General features: G+C 32.8%; 2 protein-coding genes across 2 annotated transcripts in view; one reads left to right on the top strand and one right to left on the bottom strand.

Moving 5' to 3' along the window:
* Positions 1-7,966: 7,966 nt before the first annotated feature.
* Positions 7,967-11,370, top strand: LOC118735238. Its single transcript, XM_036464894.1, has 3 exons — positions 7,967-8,040; positions 8,516-8,539; positions 10,616-11,370. The coding sequence occupies exons 2-3, from the start codon at positions 8,537-8,539 to the stop codon at positions 11,267-11,269; spliced, it is 657 nt and encodes a 218-aa protein (XP_036320787.1). The 5' UTR covers positions 7,967-8,040; positions 8,516-8,536; the 3' UTR covers positions 11,270-11,370.
* The window catches only part of LOC118735236 (cyclic AMP-dependent transcription factor ATF-4), a 156,818-nt gene continuing 144,924 nt past the window's right edge, over positions 11,367-23,260 (bottom strand). The window contains 3 exon segments of the mRNA XM_036464892.1: positions 11,367-11,861; positions 11,863-12,513; positions 12,587-12,804. Of these exon segments, the coding sequence (XP_036320785.1) occupies positions 11,802-11,861; positions 11,863-12,513; positions 12,587-12,804 (929 nt within the window). The 3' untranslated portion in view covers positions 11,367-11,801.

The following is a 23,260-nucleotide window of genomic DNA, read 5'->3' as shown; positions in this document are numbered from 1 at the left end:
GGCTGTGCGATTGTTCGATTACTCGAGCAAGTTGGTTAGTCAATTATTCGGTTAATCAATTACTCGAGTAATCAAGATTTTGATTACTCAAAACGATGATTAATCGAGTTACTTGAAATATGGTTACTCAAAAAAAATAATTTTGCTCGTTAAAAGAGTTTGCTTTGGAAAATGCTTATTTTCTTTTTTACATTCTGTATATGAAAAAAAATTTTTCGCTTTAATTTTTGAAAACAGAAACGTTGTTTTCAAAGTATCAAGGAACTTTAACTACTTTATACATACATATGTAAAGAGTTGAAATGTTGATTACTCATTTTACTCGAAATGTTGATTAATCATAAAGCAACTTACTCAAATATTTTTTTTTTTTTTTTTGTTAATCAAAAATCTTGCTTACTCGAGTAACTGAACTTTTGAGTAATCATAATTTTCAATTAATAGAATAATTGAGTTATTTACTTTATGATTAATTAAAATTTTGAGTAATCAATTAATCGCACAGCCCTAAAGAAAACTAATGCAAAATCATAAATTTTTCACAATTTTCTAACACTTCGCTACACCAACGAAAGCAAAATTCTTTTCGACAGAAAATTCGATACTCAACGAAAATTTCGACACGCTTGCATAGCTCATAATACAAATTTCACTTTCGATCTTCGATAGCCAGCGAAGATTGAAAATCGAATGCAACTCATAATAAGGGCCTTAGTAAATGGCAAACTTTCTGATACTATTTCTTCGGATTCATCAGAAGACGGATTTAATATTTCTTGTAAAATTTCGGCTTCAAAAAGTTGGGCGCTTTGAAGTTTTTGCCCTGCGCTTATATCCGAGGAAATTTACTTATGAAATTATACTTTTGTATTATGAATCATCTTCAGGACGTATTTGGAGATACTTGCGGTATCAGAAGTGGGAACTGAGAAATTTGTCCTGTGAAATCTTCATCATTTAATTTGTTGTCCTCCAAGTATTTCAATGTACCCAATCCGTATATTGGGCCGAGCAGCGTAAAGAAAATTCCTATTAAGACAAATATACCCATGTCAGGAAATGTTGATCCTAAATTCTAATTAAAAACATATATTACAACACTTGTTGGTAAATCATATGCACGTCACCAAAATATATCCCCACTAATATTTTTAATACACGTAGGGATTGCGATACTACCCATGATGACCTCAGATTGAGGTCGAAATATCAACAATTAAAAATATCAATAGAACGAAGTTTTTGCGTTTTATTTAATTGCTGGGCCTCGAGCTTGTTAAAGATGATTCATAATTTAAAATTCAAAGGCCAACAACAAAAACAAAATATTTTACTTTTGTATCAAAATACTGGTGCTTTTAAACGGAGAATCATATAAGCGGGGAAATCGAACAATATTTATATGTGCAAATCTCACGAGGAGTAAAATCGGTGATAAAAAGCGGAGAACGCTTATAAGCAGGGGGCATATAAGCGGGAAGTTCTATAGCAATTTTTCTTTCAAGACGATAGGCAATTGTACGTTTAATTTCAACAGCTGATCGATTATAGCTTTGGGAAGTGAGCTTTCGTTTGCAGGGAATGACGTTTTTAATAAAATACGAAACGAAAAATAAAGACAACTACGCGTGACAATTCATGCGTGTGAGCTAATTGAAAGCAATACACTAGGAGTATTTTCGAAGTGTTGCATAGCCCTTGAAAGGACACTAGTCAATTGAACGGATTGCATGATAAAGATCGGTTTTCCTATGGCACAGCTTTGCAAACCGTCCAATCCGTGCACCGTGCAAGGTCAGTAGCCATTTCTAATGTATTTTGGACCACTGAATTTGTAAGAATGGAAACATATTTTGAATTCTAAGAAAATTTGTTCCATTCACCAGCGGAGCAGGTTAGGCTGAATAAATTGGATATTTCAAATATTTAATGGGGAAGTAATTTCTGACACCACCAACTTCTCCAAAAAAGTATTATCCCACATGAAATAGACCTTCCAATAAATACGAAATCCGTACGCTCAAATTTGTTTGGCGAGCAAAAAAAATCCGTACGTTGAATCCCTACAACCATTTTCACCCCTGAAAATCCGTACCGTACGGAAAAATCCGTACATCTGGCAGGTCTGCCATTAATATCACGTGTTACGTTTTTATATTCAGGTTGCTGATTTCATGTATCTAATTTCATATCTTCATAAAATTATCAAGATTTGTCTATGCATCCGTCGGTGAGTCCTTGGAAGTATTATTTGTGCAACCAAACCTTTTTTACTAATTTCACCATTTTGAAAAGTGTTTTTGCCTCATGACATCGAGTTGTATGGCATTAACTGTCACTTTTAATTAGTTACTACATTAGGTGTGTACTCGCATTGAGCGGACAAAATTATCCAGCAGCAAAAATTCTGAGAATTTAGCAGCATTCGCTCTTAAAGAGACGAAATATCCACAAAAGTACGAAAACGCAAAATTTGCAACCTTCGAAAAAGCTGATCACTTCCACAGTTGCCACTGGTAATTCATTTGGCAATTTATTTTCTGCTTGGTATATTTTCCCCCGATTTGGCATTTTATACAATTGATCAGTTTTGGATAAGAAAACCCTTTTTAAAATACAAATTAATTATATCGGAATGAATAAGTTATTTTTCTCATAATTATTTACTACCTTAACTCCCTTACAAAAGCTTTGCATACACACACGAACCCACACACAGTGCCTTGCTAAGGGAGCCGATTTTGTCAAGAGGGAGCGAAAAAACTGTTTTCTGAGCAAACCATTTATTATTGAATCATGGATACTGCCAATATAAAAGTATTACATATATGATGAAAACGATAATAGCATGATAAAAACATTAGAAGGTAAAATCGTTCTCTCAATTCGCCGGGCATGATTTTTTTCTGACGATTGCAAACATTTTAAAATCATATAAAATTGAAAATAAAAAAAAAGAAATTGTTCACAATTGTTGTTTTTTGAGATTACAGAAGAGAATGTGTGTGTGAGCTTGAGTTCGAATTTTAAAATTATATTGTTGGCAAACGTCAGACTGCCTCTCAATGGTTTTACCTTGTTATGTTTTTATCATGGGTAATAGTTACGGTGACCATCCGTTCTGTTTTTTGCAGGACCGTACTGTTCTTCAAAGGTAGGTCCTGCGTAGTTTTCCAAACCTGAAAAACCTGAAAATGTACTGCTTTTTTCCAAGCGTCCTGCATTTGTCCCGCATTTTATCCGTTATTTTAAAATTATCGGACAATGGATGGATTTTTTCAAAAAAAAGTGTTTCTTGGTACTTTTCGTAGCTTTTCTTCAATATCTCATGAAAAAATCTCCCAATCAACGTAAGCGACTTACATCTCGAAGGTATTGATGTGCCTCTTACCAAAATATATAACTTGTGGCGACTTCAATGAAAATTATTAGTGCTACAGGCTACCATTTGCATTTTGTCGTCAAAGTCGAAAAAAGTGAGATTTTCAATCAAATACGCAGTTTTATTTGATTATTTTTTTCATTAGTTTAAAAATTCGATAAAGAAGATATATCATTACAGTAAATTTTAAGCCAAAGATAATGAATATCGGATTAGAAATGTAAATGCAATGAAGTGAAATCTGCACCAATTATAATCTTTGTAAAGGGCACATAAATACCTTTGTAACTCGTCGTTTACGTCGATTCATGACGTCGATTTTTGACAAATAACTGCGAAAAGTACAAAAAACAAAAAAAGGGTATTGTTTTCGTTTTGAACGACTCAAAATTTGCCTATAAAATAATCTTTTAAAGATTTTCACTTTTCGTGTAAGCTATTGTAATTATAATATGTTTCCTATACTTTTATAAATATTCATGTAAAAAAAGATTAATATCGATGAAGAAAACGTGATTCGTTTTTAAAGTTTAAAATGAATTAAGAATTTAGAATCATAAATACTCTTTTGATATTTTTATACTACGTAAATATATATAGGCATATTTTTGAAAAATTGTCCTTCATTTTGAATCCATATTTATGGTCACCGTAGTAATAGTACGAGAACCGATTTCATACAATACCAGTGTGCGGACTGTAAAATTTTGTTTAGTGGTAGATAAGTGTGAAAAATTGTGGTAGATTCCAAAACAATGTGGTAGATTTACATATCGTCGTTTAAAGTACAAAACCGCTTATCGTCATTCTCCAAATTGGCTCAATCCTTATATATTCGTCCTGAAATATACTAGCCAGAAATGCGATTGCTTTATAAAAAAGAGTACTCATTTTGAAATATGAGTGGCTTTACTCCCTAGAAAATAATTTATGCAACGTAACATACGCTGTTTTGCATTTTGTTGATGAGCGGTTTCGTACTTTAAACGACGATATACTTATTTATGTATGCGCCCTAATGCAATTTGTATGGGAGATTTTTTCGACCATGAGCGTATGGCACAGAAGGATTCTATGTAGGGTTGCCAACATTTTCTAAGAAATTTATAGTACTTTTTCAAAAAATCTGAAAAAATATAGTACACTTCAAATATATATAGTATTTCTTTTTAAGAAAAAGTAAAAATGCTTTTTAAGTGTAAATTATTTTTATTTCTTATGCATTTCCTCTATAAAAAATATATTTCTTTGAAAGTATCATATCGTCGTTGGTTTTGCAAAACCTCCATCGACCAGTTGCAAAACCGCCTAAATCGCCGTTGTGGCAAAAATGAGATTTGGTAACCCTGAACTCCAGGCATCGAGATTTATGCATAAAAATCGTTATTAAAATAGCAAATTTGTAAAATAATAGCTAGACAAAATACCACCTATCAAGGCAATGCCTTCAAAGAATAAACCGTTTTTTCGCTCTCCTGTTAATAGCCCGATCACTTTAGACCAAAATCGACGTAAGATTAAAAAAAATTCTGGCAAGAAATTTTTTGACGCAGTTAGGTGTCTCCTGTTTAAGTGAGCACAAAATGAAAATTTTTCCCCCAATTTGTCCGCCATCTTGGATTTTATGTTTTTTACGATTTGCGCGCGAATTTTGCATTTCTCGCGAAAAAAGGTTAACAAATTTGTTGGGAATTCGATTCCCTACATGTGCCTATAAATTCTTTTAAACAATTATTTATTGCTAATAATATGCAAAAAATGCCCAAATTAGGCAAGTGGCGCGGTTTTTTCGAATTTTGAGCAATTTCTATTTGAAATAAGTGGCACATTTAAATGGCAAAGTTGTAGAGGACAAATTTTCCAATAAACGCATTATTTATATGTTTACGTACGACATGTAGATCTCGACCAACAACGCGCTCAATGCAGCGGAAAGGGAGAAGCTACTCAAAACTTTTTTCCACACCACCTCAGAGGTAATGTTATTGGCGCGTTTTATTTTTATGTGGTTTCACCAGTAGTCCTAATCCACACATAGTTATTTTCGCCACAATAAAACTCTTTAGAATCGGAGAAAAGTCGTATTGATAAAGGGACAAAAACTATTTGCTAAATACAGTTTCAACTGACTGAAAATATTTATTCATGGGCTTGGCCTATTGGTGAACCCACAGTTGAAAATACGCGCCAAAAAACACGACCTCCGAGATACTGTGAAAAAAGTTTTGAGTAGCTTTCCCCTGCCTCGCGGGAAATGCAAAATTAGCGCGCAAATCGTAAAAAACACAAAATCCAAGATGGCGGACATTTCCCATATCGCAATTGGGGGAACAGTTTTATTTTCGTGTTCACCTAAACAGGAGACACTAAACTGCGTCAAAAAATTTCTTCCTGAAATTTTTTCGTTGAAAAAATCTAATGCAAAATTCGCGCGCAAATCGTAAAAAACACTGAATCGTCGATGGGCGGTTTTGCAAAAAAATCGACGACATGCTTTATCGCAATCAATATTTAAATTAATATAAATCAAAAGTACATTTTTTATTAGTGAGATAGTCGCTTTATTTCTCTCATCTCACCATTTCACAATCTTAATATAAAAAAAGGAATAGAGAGCATAAACGAAATAATTTGAAGTAAATTTGGTAAATGTTTCTAAGGGCCAAATTCACAGTGCGTAGTTAACTCAGAATCGGCAGTTAACTACAGATTTTCTGGACAAAAATCTGTGAATTTGGCCCTAAGTATTTTTAAAAATGTTGCCATTTTTGATATATTTCTTTTAATATTGTTATTTCCGTATAAATGCCATCCATTTTAAAACATTTCTTTCTTGAAAATTACTGAAATATATTTTTATTTATAACTGAAGAAATATAGTGTTTTTGCATACTATATTTTTTTCCAACAGTATATAGTACGCAGACCCAAAAAATAGTACAATACTATATATTATAGTACGGCTGGCAACTCTAATTCTATGTGTAGTTCTAAGAAAATTTGCCGAGGAAACCATGGATCTAAAATCAATTTGATGATTGCCAAATTGCCAAAATAGGTTCTTAGCATTCCTTAGCGGAGTGTCGTAAAGTAGTGCTTTAATTTTGTATAAAAATATGCTTTCAGGGGTTTTTTGGTATGAGGAGTCCATTTCTTTTACTTAAAACTTCCACCTGAGGGCCCAACAGTGAAAATTTGGACATTTTCTTCGAAACATATTCTCGCAATTTGGCAAACTCCAAATTGATTTTAGACCCATGGTTTTTTCAGCAAATTTGCTTAGAATTACACGTAGAATCCTCCTAAGCTATACGCGCATAATAAAAAAACTGCCCCGCCCTTTCATGTATGTAATAATATTATGTATGTAGTAATATTTAAGTTTTTTTAAGACTTTTATTAGTCTATAAAAGATACAATACTTCACACATACGTACATATATTACTAATGTACAAGAAAAACAAACACATAAGTATTTCGCTGTGGACATTTGACAAAACAACTTCTCTCGAGTGAGGTCATTTTCTCTTCAAAGCAATAATTAATTGAGTTCTCATATTATATTTTTATTTTTAATCGTTAATAGCAGTTTAAGATGCTATCTTAATGAAAGTTAAATAAAATTTTTAATTTTTATATGGAAGCTCCTTAAAATTAACTTTAAATTCCAACCTACAGAAAGCAAAGTTTTTTTGTCAAAAGTCCAAAGATATGTAGGTATGTCAAAAAACAATGGGCTTTCTCCGGAACTATCTTCCACCCGTAATGGTTTTGGAGGGCTTTATTTTCTCCTGAAAAGTATTTATTATTAAAATATATTTCATAAATAGCTTAATAAATTTACCTTAGGGTCATTTTAGGGAAGACTATACCACAGGTTACACTGTGAGGCAAATGGTAGGGGTCAGTGATCAGGAAGGGTTCAAACTACCGGGGAAAGTTATATCGGTAAAAAAGAAGTTATACGTGTCCCGGCGTTTCGCTGGGTCACGTCTAGGAATCGAGATATATATATAACTATCATATAGGGGAAATTGTCAGCTTTGGTGGTCTTTTTTCGACATAACTCGAGAACCACTAGTCCGATTTTGCTCAAACAAATTAAAAAAAAAAATTAAAAATTACAATTCCTTTAATCTGTTCATATAACGTTTTTCTATATAATCAACAGATTTAAAAAAAATTTAATATTTTAGGCAAAAAATATTTTTTTTCTTCAAACATTTATTTTTACCGGCAAAACTGTTGATTATATAGAAAAACGTTATGTGAACAGATTAAAGGAATTGTAATTTAATTTTTTTTTTTAATTTGTTTGAGCAAAATCGGACTAGTGGTTCTCGAGTTATGTCAAAAAAAGACCACCAAAGGTGACAATTTCCCCTATATGATAGTTATATATATATCTCGATTCCTAGACGTGACCCAGCGAAACGCCGGGACACGTATAACTTGTTTTTGACCGATATAACATTTCCCGTTGGTTTCATCCCATCCCGATTTTCACTGTCGCATAGTGTTATCAGTGATCGATTTTTATCGATTTAGTATTCACTATTTTCTCTATTTTTATTGTTATAAACGCAACCCTAGGACGACTATCTCTCATATAGTATTTTCCCATGAACCAAAAATACAAGATCACCTAATCAAAGAAGTAAGAAAAAAGTATATTTCTGAGCGTTTTTGACGTCTGCCTAATAAAGAAAACAAACCAAGAAAACGAAAAAGGTGCGGTGCTTGAGTGCGATTTTATTGGCATTTATTATAAAATATAATAAGTGAAACCGAATAAAACTGATCAAAAGCTGTCCATAAAATATGGTTTTCGTGATAGAAAGTGTTTTACAACCGCATAGCATCAGCACAGCTCGATTTTTCAATGCCAACGTTCTGACCACAAAAGTGGACCCACTTTTCACGCAAATTTACGCCCTTTGGCAAACAAAACATACGCACAAACTTGTTCCAATCACACATTTATAATTAAAATCGCTGCAGAAAACACATTCAATCGGTAAAATATCACTACGAAGAGGGAGAAGACGGTGTAAACAAAACCGAAAAACGTCAAAAACGATACGAAAACTTTTTTCTGAAAATCGATTACAAATACAACGATGGCTGATTAGGTGATCTGTAGTCGTTGGTTCATGGTATTTTCCCATCAAGTTATCAAGGCAATGCTCGTGTATTTAAGTTGACAATGCAAATAATAATTATTCAAAGAGAAAGTACACCTCATGTACTTTAAAACAGTGCTGAGTTATTGCAAAAATAGATTTACACATGGTCAGCTTTCAAAGAAATGCTTATTGGAAGTCCCACCGACACAGCCAATTTTTTTTAACCTAACTTTGAAAAACCGAAATCTTCCCATCGTTGAAATAAGGTCATTTTATTAAAAGTATAATAAATATTCATATGAAACAAGTAGAGCTCATTTTACTCACGAACTTTGCTGTAATCCGTCGTAGATTCGATTTTCCTACGAATCGTAAAATTGGTATGCTGAAATCCGCGTTGTCGTATCGTAATTTCGAAATTCTTAAGCCATCTTCGAAATTCGTAATGTTGGTATGCCTGAGTCTGAAAGGCCGGACATTGGTCGAGGCTTTGTAAAAGGAGCTAAAGAGGATGTGGTGGAGTTTTGGTAAAGCGTTCCAAGAATTAAAGCGGCACAATATCTAGTGAAATGGAGGCCCTTAAAAGGAGGGAGCTTACATTTTATCATTTAAGCTAAATGGATCAGATCAATCTCCTAGCAATCTCCTTTGTATATTAATGCAACTGTTAGCTGTTCTTCCTCCTGGGAAAAGGGCATCGGCCACTGAATCCTTTGTATTCTACTTAATTAAGGAAGTATTTTCAAATAATGATTAAACTAATTTTTTTTTAATTTCACTATTCACTTGCGATTATATTTATTTTGATTTGTTTCTGTCAAAGCAGCTGATTAAGCGAATTTATTTTAGTTGGCAACGCCGTTGATAGTTACGATCGGATAACAGCATACCAATTTTCGAATTTTCGAAACGGAGCTACGAATTCGTAACTACGATCTTTCGGATTACAGCATACGGGTGAGAGACTCGTCCCACCCACCACAAGCTAAAGTAGTTTTTTTTTTTTTTTTAATTTTCAAATATGATAATGCCATTAAAGCATAAAATGGGCATTAACATTCCATTAGCTACATACGAGAAAGGCGCTTTGAGCGAAATATTTATAGTTTGTCTAATATTGGGAAATGAATCCATCAACTCAGAGAGGCGGGTGTCATCGTTGTCCCACTCGCCACTTTTGGAAAATTTCAATTTTCTGTGTAAATTATAAAATTAAGTTTTATACTTTATTAGTTTCGTAATAATCTGATATCTGACTTCAAATGTTCAGATTTTGAGACTTATCCAATAAATGGTTAAAGAGAAATGAAGTTTGAGCAAAACCAATTTAAAATGTCCGTTTTCATAAATTTATTCATTTTGTACACTCCCGTCTAAAGCTATTGATTTCGCAGCAGAATTACACCAATTCACTGATCCTAGAACCTAGCAAATTTGGCACGTATTGAAAAGAAATAGGGATCAATTAGAAAATGGAATGCAAAAATTAGAGCCAATGTCGTATTCACAATTGTCTAATTCACGATATTACACAAAATCAACAGAAAATTAAGGACGGTACAATCATACACATTGTAAAATGAGCAAAATTGTAAAATGTGGTAGATTTTAGGTTTACGGTGGTAGATGTGGTAGAAACGCAATTTAGCAAAAAAAAAGTGGTAGATCTACCACAAAAGTGGTATAGTCACCACACTGTACGATACGCTTGCAAGGGTTTATCGTCTATCGTATTAAAGTTCATAAGATAAGTGACTTCAGATTCGTAATCAGCGACCCAAAAATCCCCTAGGTAAGAAGTGGTGTAAAGATCCATCAACGAGTATTTGTTTAAATAGTTTCGTCCAGCTAAATTTGCGATCCGAACCACTGTGGGCTGTGGTCTTGTTTCTTAGGTGTTATTTAAAATGTTGCATAAAAATATTTTTTTAGCATATCTAATACATTTTATAAAATTGTTTAATATATTTTGCATAATTCTTGCATATTGTTTGCATATATTTTGCATATTCAATTTGCGTAAAAATCCGAGCTCTAGTTATATATATATATATAGGTATATATAGTCAATGTGTAACCTAATTTTGTTATTTATTACGATTCCAGTCATTTGCAGATACTACACAGGAACCAATGACGTCTCTTCTTGACTTGAATGACGATTGTCTCTTCGAAATATTCAAGTATCTCAACCTCATGGAAACATTTAATGTACTCGATCTTCGCAATTCTCGACTTACGGGGATCGCACGTCAAAGAATCGCCACATTCAAGGAGCTAAATATTCAAATACGAGAACTTCCGAACTTCGCATGGACGCAGCTAAAAATTATCGGTAAGAATTTGCGCATCTTCAGTTTAATCGTAGGCTATTCAATACCAACGCAAACGGTGCTAAATATTATAAAGCCACTTTGTCAGGGAGCTGCCTTAACTGCACAACTGCGAGAATTTTCGCTTAATTATGTCTACTTTAATGAAGAATTCTGCCAGTGTATCGGGGATGCTGTGACAAAAGTCCAGAGAGTAAATTTAAGCTACTGCCAACTTACGGATGAGATCCTATCCGAATTCCTCAAGAAGTGTGTTAGCTTAAGAGAGTTATATATTTTGGGAAATTATACGCTAAACGGCGATTTTCTACGCAATTTTCACACGCCTTCCTTACGGACAATCAGGCTGGAATTGCATGCGGCATGGACTTTCCCCCTTGGAGAATTCAAAACCAAATATCCAAACATTCTATTGATAACAACGTGATTTTCTGGGTGATTATAGACAATTTTTACAAACTTGTTTAATATTCGGTGCAACGAAAGAGGAAAATAAAATAAACAAATAAGGATAACTCAAAATATGAATTATAAACCCTTTTATTTGTATTGAAATATATATAAATCGAAAACATTTTCTGTCCTCAATTGAAGTCAGAGCAAACTAAGCAAAGTGGACGCATACATAGTTATTAAAATGCTGTCATGTTGGGTTTATATTTGGGCACTATGCACACGATACATAAAGTGGTCGCAAATGCAAGCGGCAAAATTAGTTCAAAGACCGATTTCGGTCCTGTCATACGCGCCAATTTACATTGCGAGCCATACTTACTTTCCTAGTTGCAAATTGTCTGATTTATTGCAATGTTTGCGTAGCATAATAATAAAAAATCATAGATAAAATATTTTTTAAATGTTAATTGGAAATGTTGTTAGTGTTGCTGGCTGGTTGATCAGTTGGTTTAATGGCTGTATGATGACAAAATGGTTTTCTCTCCGCCTGCGTTACTACGTTCTTACGCATTGGCTTGTTTGCTGTCCTTTTTCTTCTTGTAGAACTCCTTAATGAGGGTTTTTTAAGTACTTAGCCTCGCGTTGACGTTCGGCCAATACGCGTTTTAACTCTTCATTACGCTGTGTAAGTTTTTGCTCCTCATTGAGTACGTTCTCCATTTCGACCTTTTTCTTTTGACGATAACGTGTTGCTGCATTCTTATTTTGCTCCTTTTTCCGCATTTTGCGGTCCTCAACGCCACGTCCGTATGGGCGTGTGCGCTTTTTGGGTTCAGAAGACTTGGGGACCATAGATTGAGAGTTATCTTCGTCGCCATTGTACATAGGCGACGAGCTGGCGGATGAGGAAAACGATGAATCCGGCGACCACTCCTCATCGGTCACTATGGAATCTGGACGCGATCCTGAGGAGTAAGACGACCAGGACATGGACTCACAATCATCGTTCAAATTGGGCAATTCTTTGATGCATGATTTCAGAAATTCATCAACGATTTGCGAATTGCGCTTATCGTCATCGGTTTGTGCAGCGTCCGTGGGTGTAAAGGGTGCTGAATTGTAGTAAGGAGTAAAATGAAGGCTATGCAGAGTTAGTGTAGATGGAGCTGGTGTTAATGCTGGAGAGGGAACGGAGTGGATTTGGGATGAAGTCAGTGCTGTTGGTGGTACTTGACTAACTGTCTCCGATGGTGTCAGCTGAAGAACATTGTTGACCTGTTTAAAAAACAGGAAGAGATATGGAGTTAGAGTTGCGTGTTAACAATTTAAAATATTTTAAACTACTTACATTTATTGCACCTTCTGTTGCTATGCCATTCTGCAAAAGAGTCGCTGATGTACTGGATTGCGGAGGTGATTGCGGTGGTGTTAAAGTGGTCAGTACTGCAATCTCGAAATTTTCCGATTTTAAGGCTTCGATATCGAATGAGTCGTGTACTTTAGTCACCGGATTTGGATGCGCGATTGCAGTGTCGACATCCAAAAGCAGCTTATTCTCGGACCACTCTGAAAATATGAAAAAATAGTTGATTAATATAAAAATTATACTGCAATTTTTTTAATAACTAAAAAAGTGAGGCATGTTTGAATAATAGACGAATATTTTTTCCTAAAGACGATCCTAAATCTAAACAAAATCTCGAAAAGTGGCCATAAAATCTGTGTTAGCATTCTTCATCTGTATGCCTCTTTGGGAATTTCAAAAAATTTTGGCAATTCCAACTACATACATATATGTAATGTTTCTACCATTACGTTGGGTCCTTCAGAGTGGATTGACCTCGCAGAATATAACAAAGTTTCAATCTAGTTTCAGAAGACATATTAAAGTTGACAAGGACAAACGTAAAAAACAAATCATTATTTTTATCGCATAATGGCGAAAAATGTGTATAGTTAATACGAAATCAAGTAAGTTTAAACATGCAATGAAATCAATATTTGTAAGGCATTTCAAAAAATATCATTCACCTAATAAGGACCGGTTCAGAACCGGTCTGAAGTGAATTTAGAACATGGCAGTTGCCAACAAGTGGAACGCACATGACGTTTGCCTATAACAACAATAACAAATACGTATGTTTGTATTTACACACATACAACACATAATCAGGCAATCAGGCAATGGCGGGGCTTTCTATGGGGTGAAGTGAAACACTTACGGCGACGACGGTCCAAAAGGTTATCATTAAAGTCCGAATTATATTATAAATATATGTACATACATACATTGTATGTACGTATTGATTGTATAGAACTAAAGATGGAGGAGGAAAACTCTGCACAAAGTAGAGGAGACAAGCTGTGAAACCGAAATCAATGAGAGGGGAGGGGAGTGTAATAATGGAGGACAAAGTCGCGATTAGAATGCGATTGTTTTGAAATTTCGTGAATACATACGTTTGCGCTTTTGTTGGTGATGTTGGTAGCAGTGTTGCCGTTTTGATCCATACACTTAAAAAGTTATACGTGTTTGTGCAAATTTTCGGGAGAAACATTTTTTTCGCTCTTTTCGCGAGATACTTAAATTTTTCGCGTAGTACATTTGACATATGTTAATGAGAAAATATTTATGTATGTATGCGGTGCCAGCTTTTAAATTGTGATCGAAAATATTGAAACGTTTTGGGGTCAAATAAGCTTAAAGAAAAATGCTTTAAATGAACAATTTATAAAGAGCTGACTCATTCATTTTTAATTTGCTTTACCTGCCTCATAAGTAGCTCTGCAGATGTGGAGCGTACCTTTTCAGATTTAAAATTGATTCAATATGAAAAGAGAAATAGAATTTCATTACTGTTGAGAATATGATGGGGCGTATTCATAGTAAAAATGAAGTCGATACTGAAGGCAGTCTCAGCTTTTTGACATAATTTTCAACGAGTTTAACATGGAATGTATCACATAATTTGATAATTAACGTAAATGATCGACAGCTATCTATCTATAAAATCTATACAAAAAATTTTTGTTCGTCGCTATACAAGATTAAAAACAATAATCTATTCTTTGATAGATTCACATTGTGTAAAATATTTTTTCTTCATGTACATTCATATGTACGTGTATGAATGCGAATTAAATGATCTTTCGGTTATTGACAATAATAAAAAGCAAAGGTATGAAACCAAATAGCATTTTTTTAAGTTTTTTCTAACTTGATACTTAAATAAAAAATTTGTGATACATTTGATCCATTTTTTGTTTCTTCTATGATAAATTTTTTCATGCCGTCGCGGCAACACTGGTTGGTAGTAGTTACTCTTGCAGCTGTGGCTTGTTAAGAGGCAAAGGTGAGAACAGCAATACAAATGGCATTTGTATGTACATATGTGTATATTTAGATACGTCCATATGTGAGTAGTCCACTTCCAAAGTGCGCTATGTAAAATTTTTGCGATTTTTAGTTTTTGGTGGATTACGTACCAGTATTTAAAGTAGTTTCATGTCCACTAACAACACAGTGCAAACTCTTTTTATATTCTGAAAAAATAGCATCAAATCTTAACTCTTCTTCCAAAAGTCGCTATCATACTTATTTATAATCTTTCAAAAGTATACATCTTCTGATGAACTTAGAAAACTGCTTTAAGTCATATAGACTGTTAATATTATCTTATGTCATGTTATGTTATGTTACAATTTTATAAGGCTCTTATTTATCCAAATTTTCAGGTAATAATAAAAAAGATTCAATTTAAATGTTACTTGTTGTCGTAGTCGTTTTTTCAAATTTATGGCGTTCTATTATAAAATCACATAACGCTGTTTGCAAGTGGACTACTCATGTATGTATAAACGCATGTACTTACTTATGTACATATGTACATAAAGTATGTACATATATACATATGCACGCTGATGCTTATTAAAGCATACCAATTTTAAATAAATAAAAGCATATTTAAGATAAAATATTCGACTTGATTCTTGATTATAGTTCAAGTAGGTACATGTGCGATTGTATGTACATGGATTGGCCTCGATCTCATTTTATGCAAAATGTTTGCATAGCATATGGGCAAATCTCCGGAACCGTGCGATTCAACTCTAAAAAAAAACGTAAATTTTTAAATTGAACGCACAAAAATAAATTATACATCAAATTGTTTGAAATCTATTGAGGAAACATGAAATTATTGTGTGATTCATTTTTCTCAAATGCTTAAAGAGTTCTAAGTAAAAAACGATTATTTTTGAAAATTCAATATTAGCGATACTTCTAGAGGGCGTGGTTTTTGTCCGATTTAAAAAATGTTCAAGAAGGTATTTAAGAAGGTCAAGCGCAATGTGTACAATGTGTCGAGATACAAATATTTGACATAAGTTTCCAAAAAATTTTACGAAAAAGAATTTTTTCTTAAGATCCATTGAAAATATCATATTTGAGTAAATATTTAAAAATTCGTTAACCGCACTGCCCAAAGATCTGAAAATCCTTAACATACACACATATAAATTCATGGCCGTATTTTAGACAAAAATTATTTTACGTATTTATCATTTTCAACGAACTTTATGAAGAATGTTATCTAACGATCACGCTTAAGCCCAACCTTTTATGTGTTAATCAGTCAGTGTGCTGTCAAAAAAAAATGAGAAATTTTAAGCCATTCACGCAAAGGCCTATTCAGACAATATGTGTTATATTTTCAATATTTTGAAAAGCCCACAACAGTAAAAGGTCTTATTTTATTCTTTAATGTGTAATTAATATGTATATAGACAAATGAGAGCAATTCAGCAATCGCTGAAAGGGCAAAATGAAAAAGAACTTAAGATATTACCTTTTTGATAATTACGAGTGACAGATTTCAAATTGTTTTATTTCTAATGAGGAGCACATATTTTTCTCAACGCCTAATGCATTTTCCAATACTACATTTACTATTTGCCATGATTTTTGAAAGTCTCCGTTTTGCACTAAAAAGTTATACTCAAAAAACTTTCAACAGGTACCCAAAATGACAAGTCAAAATTGTATTTTTTTTACTTTGATTGTTTATAAAACTTAAAATGACATTATTAAAATAAAAAAAAATTAAATAAGTCACAATAACTCGTCACATGTTATCAAAATGGCCGAAGTTTTTTATAAAAAGTAAAATTACATTAATAAAATTAATTTAAAGGTGAGTGACACAAAAGCACACGGTTCCGGAGATTTGCCCATATGTGTATTAGATCTGTGTTCAAAAATATGTGTAAAGAGACGGTAATTATTCATTATAATTATATTATTACTTAGCTATACATATGCGTGTTTGTATATATACATAAATTAGATATGGCTCATTAGACTGGGTCGGTCCCCATACAAAAAAAAAAAGTTGCTAATGTCCGCCCCTAAATTTAAAGATTATGTTGAGAGGGTTCTGGAAAAATTTTATTTTTTTTTTTTTAACCCTCCGAAATACAGCCGAAATGGTTTTTTCGTTGTAACTTGGTTATTTGACGGCCGATTTTTAAAATTGATATGCCATTATTTTTGTCTTGAGAAGCTTCACTTTTCGTTCTTATGTCTTTTTAAGCTTTGAAGTCGCGTTCGCATGATAAGGGCAGAAACAAAATTTTACCCCCCCTAAAGCATATTTTTTTCCTTACCAAACGAAAGTACTTAAAAATTCAAGAAAATGTTGCCTTCAAACAATATTACTAAAATAATCAACAAAAAAGTTATTTCACTTACAATATTTATTGCTACTTAAGCAAATTTTGGCGCGAATCAAGGCTTTTATATTGGTCTCGGCTTTCTAATTTTGCAAAAATGTGGCCCAGGCGCTTTTCATCAGTGACAGCACTTGCAGACTCACTAACAACACGCACAAACCGTTCGGTATTCTGGGAATGACAGAGGAACTCTAAAAAAAAATGATTTAAAAGTACTATAAGACCCGTGAAGTTTTTAGTTTGAAGATATTTACCTGGGATATTTATCACTTCATTTTCCGAAAATTGAAACATTGTAAGTTCACTATCTGGGTAGAACTGCACACAAGGGGGTTCCGTAATCTTAAACTGACTCCAATCGATCATGCTGACATACGACTTACAAAGAGTATGAATTTGGGAAAAATCGTAGCAAAAATGTACCTAAATTGGTACGAAAGCAGTGAGATTAAATTTCCAACTAAGAAAACTGTTGGAGGAATTTGTGGGGGCGAATTTTGTTAGCTGACCTAACCATGGGTAAACGACTTCATAGCTTAAAAGGAAATGTGATGACATGTTAATTTTAAAAATCGGCCGTCAAATACCCAACTTTCAACGAAAAAACCTTTTCGGCTGTATTTCGAAGGGTTAAAAAAAAAATAAAATAAAAATTTCGAAATCCTCTCAACATAATCCTTAAATTTAGGTTACTCTGTTGCATAAAAAAAATCAATTTTTGTTGTACTGTGTTATTATACTTACATCTGAAACTCATGTTGACCTGTGATATTAAAAGTGCTATAACTCCTTTGTTTATTATTTTAGTAATATAGTTTGAAGGCAACATTTTCTTGAATTTTTAAGTACTTTCGTTTGGTAAGGAAAAAAAATATACTTTAGGGGGGGTAAAATTTTGTTTCTGCCCTTATCATGCGAACGCGACTTCAAAGCTTAAAAAGACATAAGAACGAAAAGTGAAGCTTCTCAAGACAAAAATAATGACATATCAATTTTAAAAATCGGCCGTCAAATAACCAAGTTACAACGAAAAAAACCATTTCGGCTGTATTTCGGAGGGTTAAAAAAAAAAAAAAAATTTTTCCAGAACCCTCTCAACATAATCTTTAAATTTAGGGGCGGACATTAGCAACTTTTTTTTTCGACCCAGTCTATGGCTCATTCCACGGCAATCGTTACCAAAAGAAATGAAAATAAACTTGAGAATTTGACTGTATTACTTCTAATAACTCCAAGACTGAAGGCAAAATTTCGAAATTTATCTTAAATTAAGATATTTTTTTACTTCAGGTTGTACCATTTAAAAACTCATATGATAGGTTAATTTTCTTTTAAATTGGCAAGACTTGAGGGGAGATTCTGTAACCATTTAGCGACAATTTTCGGATCGCTATCGCACTTGTTGAACATTCATATCATGCGTCAACTAGTGCGATAGCGATTCGAAAATCCTCGGTAACTGGTAACAGAATCTCCACCCAGATTTTGGAAGCCCATTGTCTTTTTCATGCTGTAAACACATAAAGGGTTTGTGGTATGCGACAATATTTACAGTTGCGTCCACAACCCTATCGTGCACGGCTTGTAATTTTTTAATGAGAGTGCCAAGGCAGGTGAAACAGTGTTGACATTTTTGGTACAATTGCACTTGTTTGATACTACTTCGTTTATAACATACTTTTCTACTACGCAGTACTTTTTAGTACAATTTTGTGATGAACACTAAAATTATATAGCTCTCAAAATTCACAGCGGGAAATTTTTTTGTACTAGCCAGCTTCTTCAGACAATATTTGTAATATTTTCAAAGGCATGCAGCTGTAAAAGGTTTTATTTTTACCTCCCTTTTTTAGCTCGGGATGTAACTATGTAATATTGACGCGCCTAAAAGATGCAGCGATTGCTATTCTCAAGTTATATACCTGATGTACAGTACGAATGGAAATTATAATAGCGAGGTTTTAGTTTTTTAAACTATAATTTTATTTATTATCTTAATGTTTAATTAATATGTATATAAACAAATAAGAACAATTTAGTAATTGCTGAAGTGCAAAATGGAAAAGAACATAAAATATTAACTTTTGATAATTACTGCCCAAATATCTGAAAATCCTTACATACATATAACATATAAGTTCATGGCCGTATTTTAGACAAAAATCATTTTAGGTATTTAGCATTTTCATCGAACTTTATGAAGAATGTTATTTAACGCTCACGCTTAATGCCAACCTGTTATGTTTTAGTCTGTCAGTGTGCCATCAAAAAAAAGGAAAATTTTTAAGCCATTCACGCAAAGACCTATGCAGACAATATTTGTTATATTTTCAAAGGCACGCAGCTGTAAAAGGTCCTATTTTTATCTTAATGTTTAATTAATATGTATAAAAACAAATAAGAACAATTTAGTAACTGCTGAAAGTGCAAAATGGAAAAGAACTTAAAATATTAACTTTTGATAATTACTGCCCAAATATCTGAAAATCCTTGCATACACACATATAACTTCATGGCCGTGTTTTAGACAAACATCATTTTAGGTATTTAGCACTTTCATCGAACTTTATGGAGAATGTTATCTAACAATCACGCTTAATTACTGTTATGTTTTAGTCTGTCAGTGTGCCATCAAAAAACTTAAATTATAGTTTAAAAAACTAAAACCTCGATATTAAAATTTCCATTCGTACTGTCATAAGGTTACTTTAAGAATGGAAGTTTAAAGCAATTCAGGTGTGTAACTGGAGAATGGAAATCGCTGCAACTTTTAGGCGCATCAATATTACGTAGTTACACCCCGAGCTAATAAAAGCGAGGTAAAAAGGAAAATTTTTAAGCCATTCACGCAAAGACCTATTCAGACAATATTTGTTATATTTTCAATATTTTCAAAGGCACGCAGCTGTAAAAGGTCCTATTTTATCTTAATGTTTAATTAATATGTATATAAACAAATAAGAACAATTTAGTAATTGGTGAAAGAGCAAAATGGAAAAGAACTTAAAATATTAACTTTTGATAATTACGAGTGACAGATTTCAAATTATTACAGTTTATTTCCAAAGAGGAGCACATATTTTTCTCAACACCTAATGCATTTTCCAATATTACATTAACTATTTGCCATGATTTTTGAAAGGTACCCAAAGTGACACGTCAAAATTGTTATTTTAGTTACTTTGATTGCTTATAAAAATTAAAACGAAAAAAATTAAATAACTTACAGGAACTCGTCACATTTGTTATCAAAATGGTCCAAGTTTTTATATAAAAAGTAAAATTACATGAATAAAATTAATTTAAAGGTGAGTGACACGAAAGCACACGGGTAACTTAGCTATTAACTTTTTTAAGCTGATTTGCATAGTGAAGACCAGTAAATTTGGGATTTAAAATTACACCATCGTAATCCTTGTTCCATTCTCTATAAAAAAAACATGTTCCAAAAAAAATTGGGGTTTTTTAAGAACTCTTTTAAAATATTTTTTTTTTATGACGAGGTGGTTTATTTTGAGAGAGACAACAATGAAGTCTCTGCGATGACCAGAACCCGAGATATAACAATTTGAAGAAGTACATGATTATTTAGTCAGAATCACGAAAAAATCCAAAATTTGACAGATCATATATGTGTCCGAAGAAAAAAAGGAAAATGTGTAGCCAATCAGAATTGTGATACCAAATTTGGTTACGATATGAAAAAGAATCCCTCATATATATGTTATATATATTATAACATAGAATAATAGTAGGGTTAGAATTGTAATATATTATTTGATTATTTGTAGGGCTGCATTTTATAATTATTTCATGCCATTACAGTGTCTGAATGTCGTTTTATTTTAAATTGATCGTAAATTAAATTATATCCCGTGATCTCGAGGGCTTGATCCAGCGATTTCGGGAGTCAAAAAGGGCTCGGGACTCCCGGGATTCGGGATGCCGAATCCCGGTACTAGGTGCCTTAGTGCCAACAGTGGGCAAACGCGGCTCTTTGAGCCAAATGCGGCCCATTGCTTAGCAAAGTGCGGCTCTTTTTACTTTCTCTTTGCCTTGGCTCTTTTTACTTTTTAAAATACATATTTCTTTGCTGGACATTCTTTTCCATTGTGTTGTTTTTTTTTTTTTTATTTTATTCTTTTTATATACACATACATACATTGGATAAAGAAAATTGGCTCTCTGACATAATGTTCTTTATCGATATGATGGAACATTTGCTAAACTTGTTTTTCTGTACAAGAAGAGAATAAAAATGTTCCTGATTTGTCGCAAATTATTTAAAGTTTTGAAGCTAAACTACGTCTTTTTATTCATGATCTCAAAAAAGAATATTTTATCATTTTCCATAGCACATGTCAAAGAAGATAAATTGGATCCCTTGTCGCAAAAATACATGATTTAAAAGTAGATTTTTAAAAAAGGTTTGCCGCTTTGAAAATATTTAAATGTCCGTTTGCATATGTACATCATAAACCCTTTTTTATGTAACATAATTGAGGATTGGACTGATTCAAAAAAAAAACCGAGTTTTCGAAATTTGTGTGCGAGGCATCAAAATCTTTGAATGCGTAAATAAAAAATATGTTGCTGAAAATTTGAGAGAAATCGGTGGTCGTTGGGGGTTGCTCAACGCGATTTTAAATTTTTACAAAACCGCGCACCTGAAATACATCTTCGTCAAAAATATCGTGTATGTATTTACCCCAAATTTCGCACATGCTCTACTCTAAAATTTCATTATTGTTCACGTTAATAAATAATTAATGGTTGAATAGCAAAAATTAGTTAGTTGATAACTATTGATCCCAATAACTTTTTGAGCTCAAAATTGAGAAGAACTGTTAGCACACTTTCAGAAACTATAATACAACAACAAAAACATCCGCACTCATAATTTGTTAAAGTTAAAGAACTTACAATATCCGAAATACTCCTTTTTAAGAAAAGCGAAGAAGAGTTGGAGTTTTTGGAATTAAAAGAAGATAAGGTACTGGAAATTAGTGTTGGAAAACTATTGATGGTGTATGCATTCGATAGTGATAGTGCTAAATACTCGATACTATCCAAAGATTTCTTACTCTAGTGCCCGGTTTCACCAATTATTTTTGAAATTTTTCAAACTTAAAATTTAAAATAACAAAATTTCCTAAAAAACATGTGTAATTTTAAAATTATGTTTGATAAATTTAAAATTTATTGGTGAAATACCCGGGCATATCATTTTGTAAATGGGCAAATTTGATTATACATTTTATGGCTAATAGGGTCAAAAAGAATTCGGCATTTTGTAACTTTTTTCGTTTCTTCTTTTACTATGTCGTAACAAGAAAAACCATAAAGATTATTTGTACAAGCAAAAAGTTGGCAACATATAACTTGTGTTAAACAAAACGAGATCGTGTATTTCAATAACACATTTTATAAAAAAAAAACATGATGAATATGTTTACAAACAAGTTCACAACATAATAATAATAATAATAGATTGGCGCTTACACATAAGTTAGTGTTTGGCCGAGCTTCTCCTCCGATTTGTGGCGTGCGCCTTGATGTTGTCACACAAAGCGGAGGGACCTACAGTTTTACGCCGACTCCGAACGGCGATTGTATTTTTATGAGAAGCTGTTTTTCATGGCAGAAATACACTCGGAGGTTTGCCATTGCCTGCCGAGGGACGACCGCTGTTAAGAAACAAACAATAGAGTTCACAACATACAATTGTAAAAAATTGGTTTAAAAACAAGAGCTTATTTTTTAAGAAAATATGTAAAGTCAGCCTTGTGTTAGGTGTAGATGTTGGAAAACTGTTAAAATATTTGAAATATTAAAATTTTGATTTTTGTTTACAAACAAAATCTTGACAACGTTAATTGTTTAACTTGGAATTAAAAGAAGATAACGTACTGGAAATTAGTGTTGGAAAACTATCGATGGTGTATACATTCGATAGTGATAGTGCTAAATATTCGATACTACCGAAAGATTTCTTACTTATGTTGAGATTTAACTCTAATGCCCGGTTTCACCAATTATTTTTGAAACTTATCAAACTCAAAATTTAAAATAACAAAATTTCCCAAAAAAAGGTGTAATTTGAAAATTATGTTTGATGAATTTAAAATTTACTGGTGAAATACCCGGGCATGTCATTTTGTAAATGGGCAAATTTGGTTATACATTTTATGGCTAATAAGGTCAAAAAGAATTTTGTAAATATTTTCGTTTCTTCTTTTATTATGTCGTAACAAGAAAAACCATAAGATTATTTGTACAAGCAAAAAGTTGA

Source organism: Rhagoletis pomonella, unplaced genomic scaffold (genome assembly GCF_013731165.1).
Source record: "Rhagoletis pomonella isolate Grant_MI unplaced genomic scaffold, Rhpom_1.0 Rhpom_scaffold_00003, whole genome shotgun sequence".
Lineage (NCBI taxonomy): Eukaryota > Metazoa > Arthropoda > Insecta > Diptera > Tephritidae > Rhagoletis > Rhagoletis pomonella.
The sequence above is the reverse complement of the archived record's forward strand: the minus strand, read 5'-3'. Positions and strand labels throughout refer to the sequence as shown.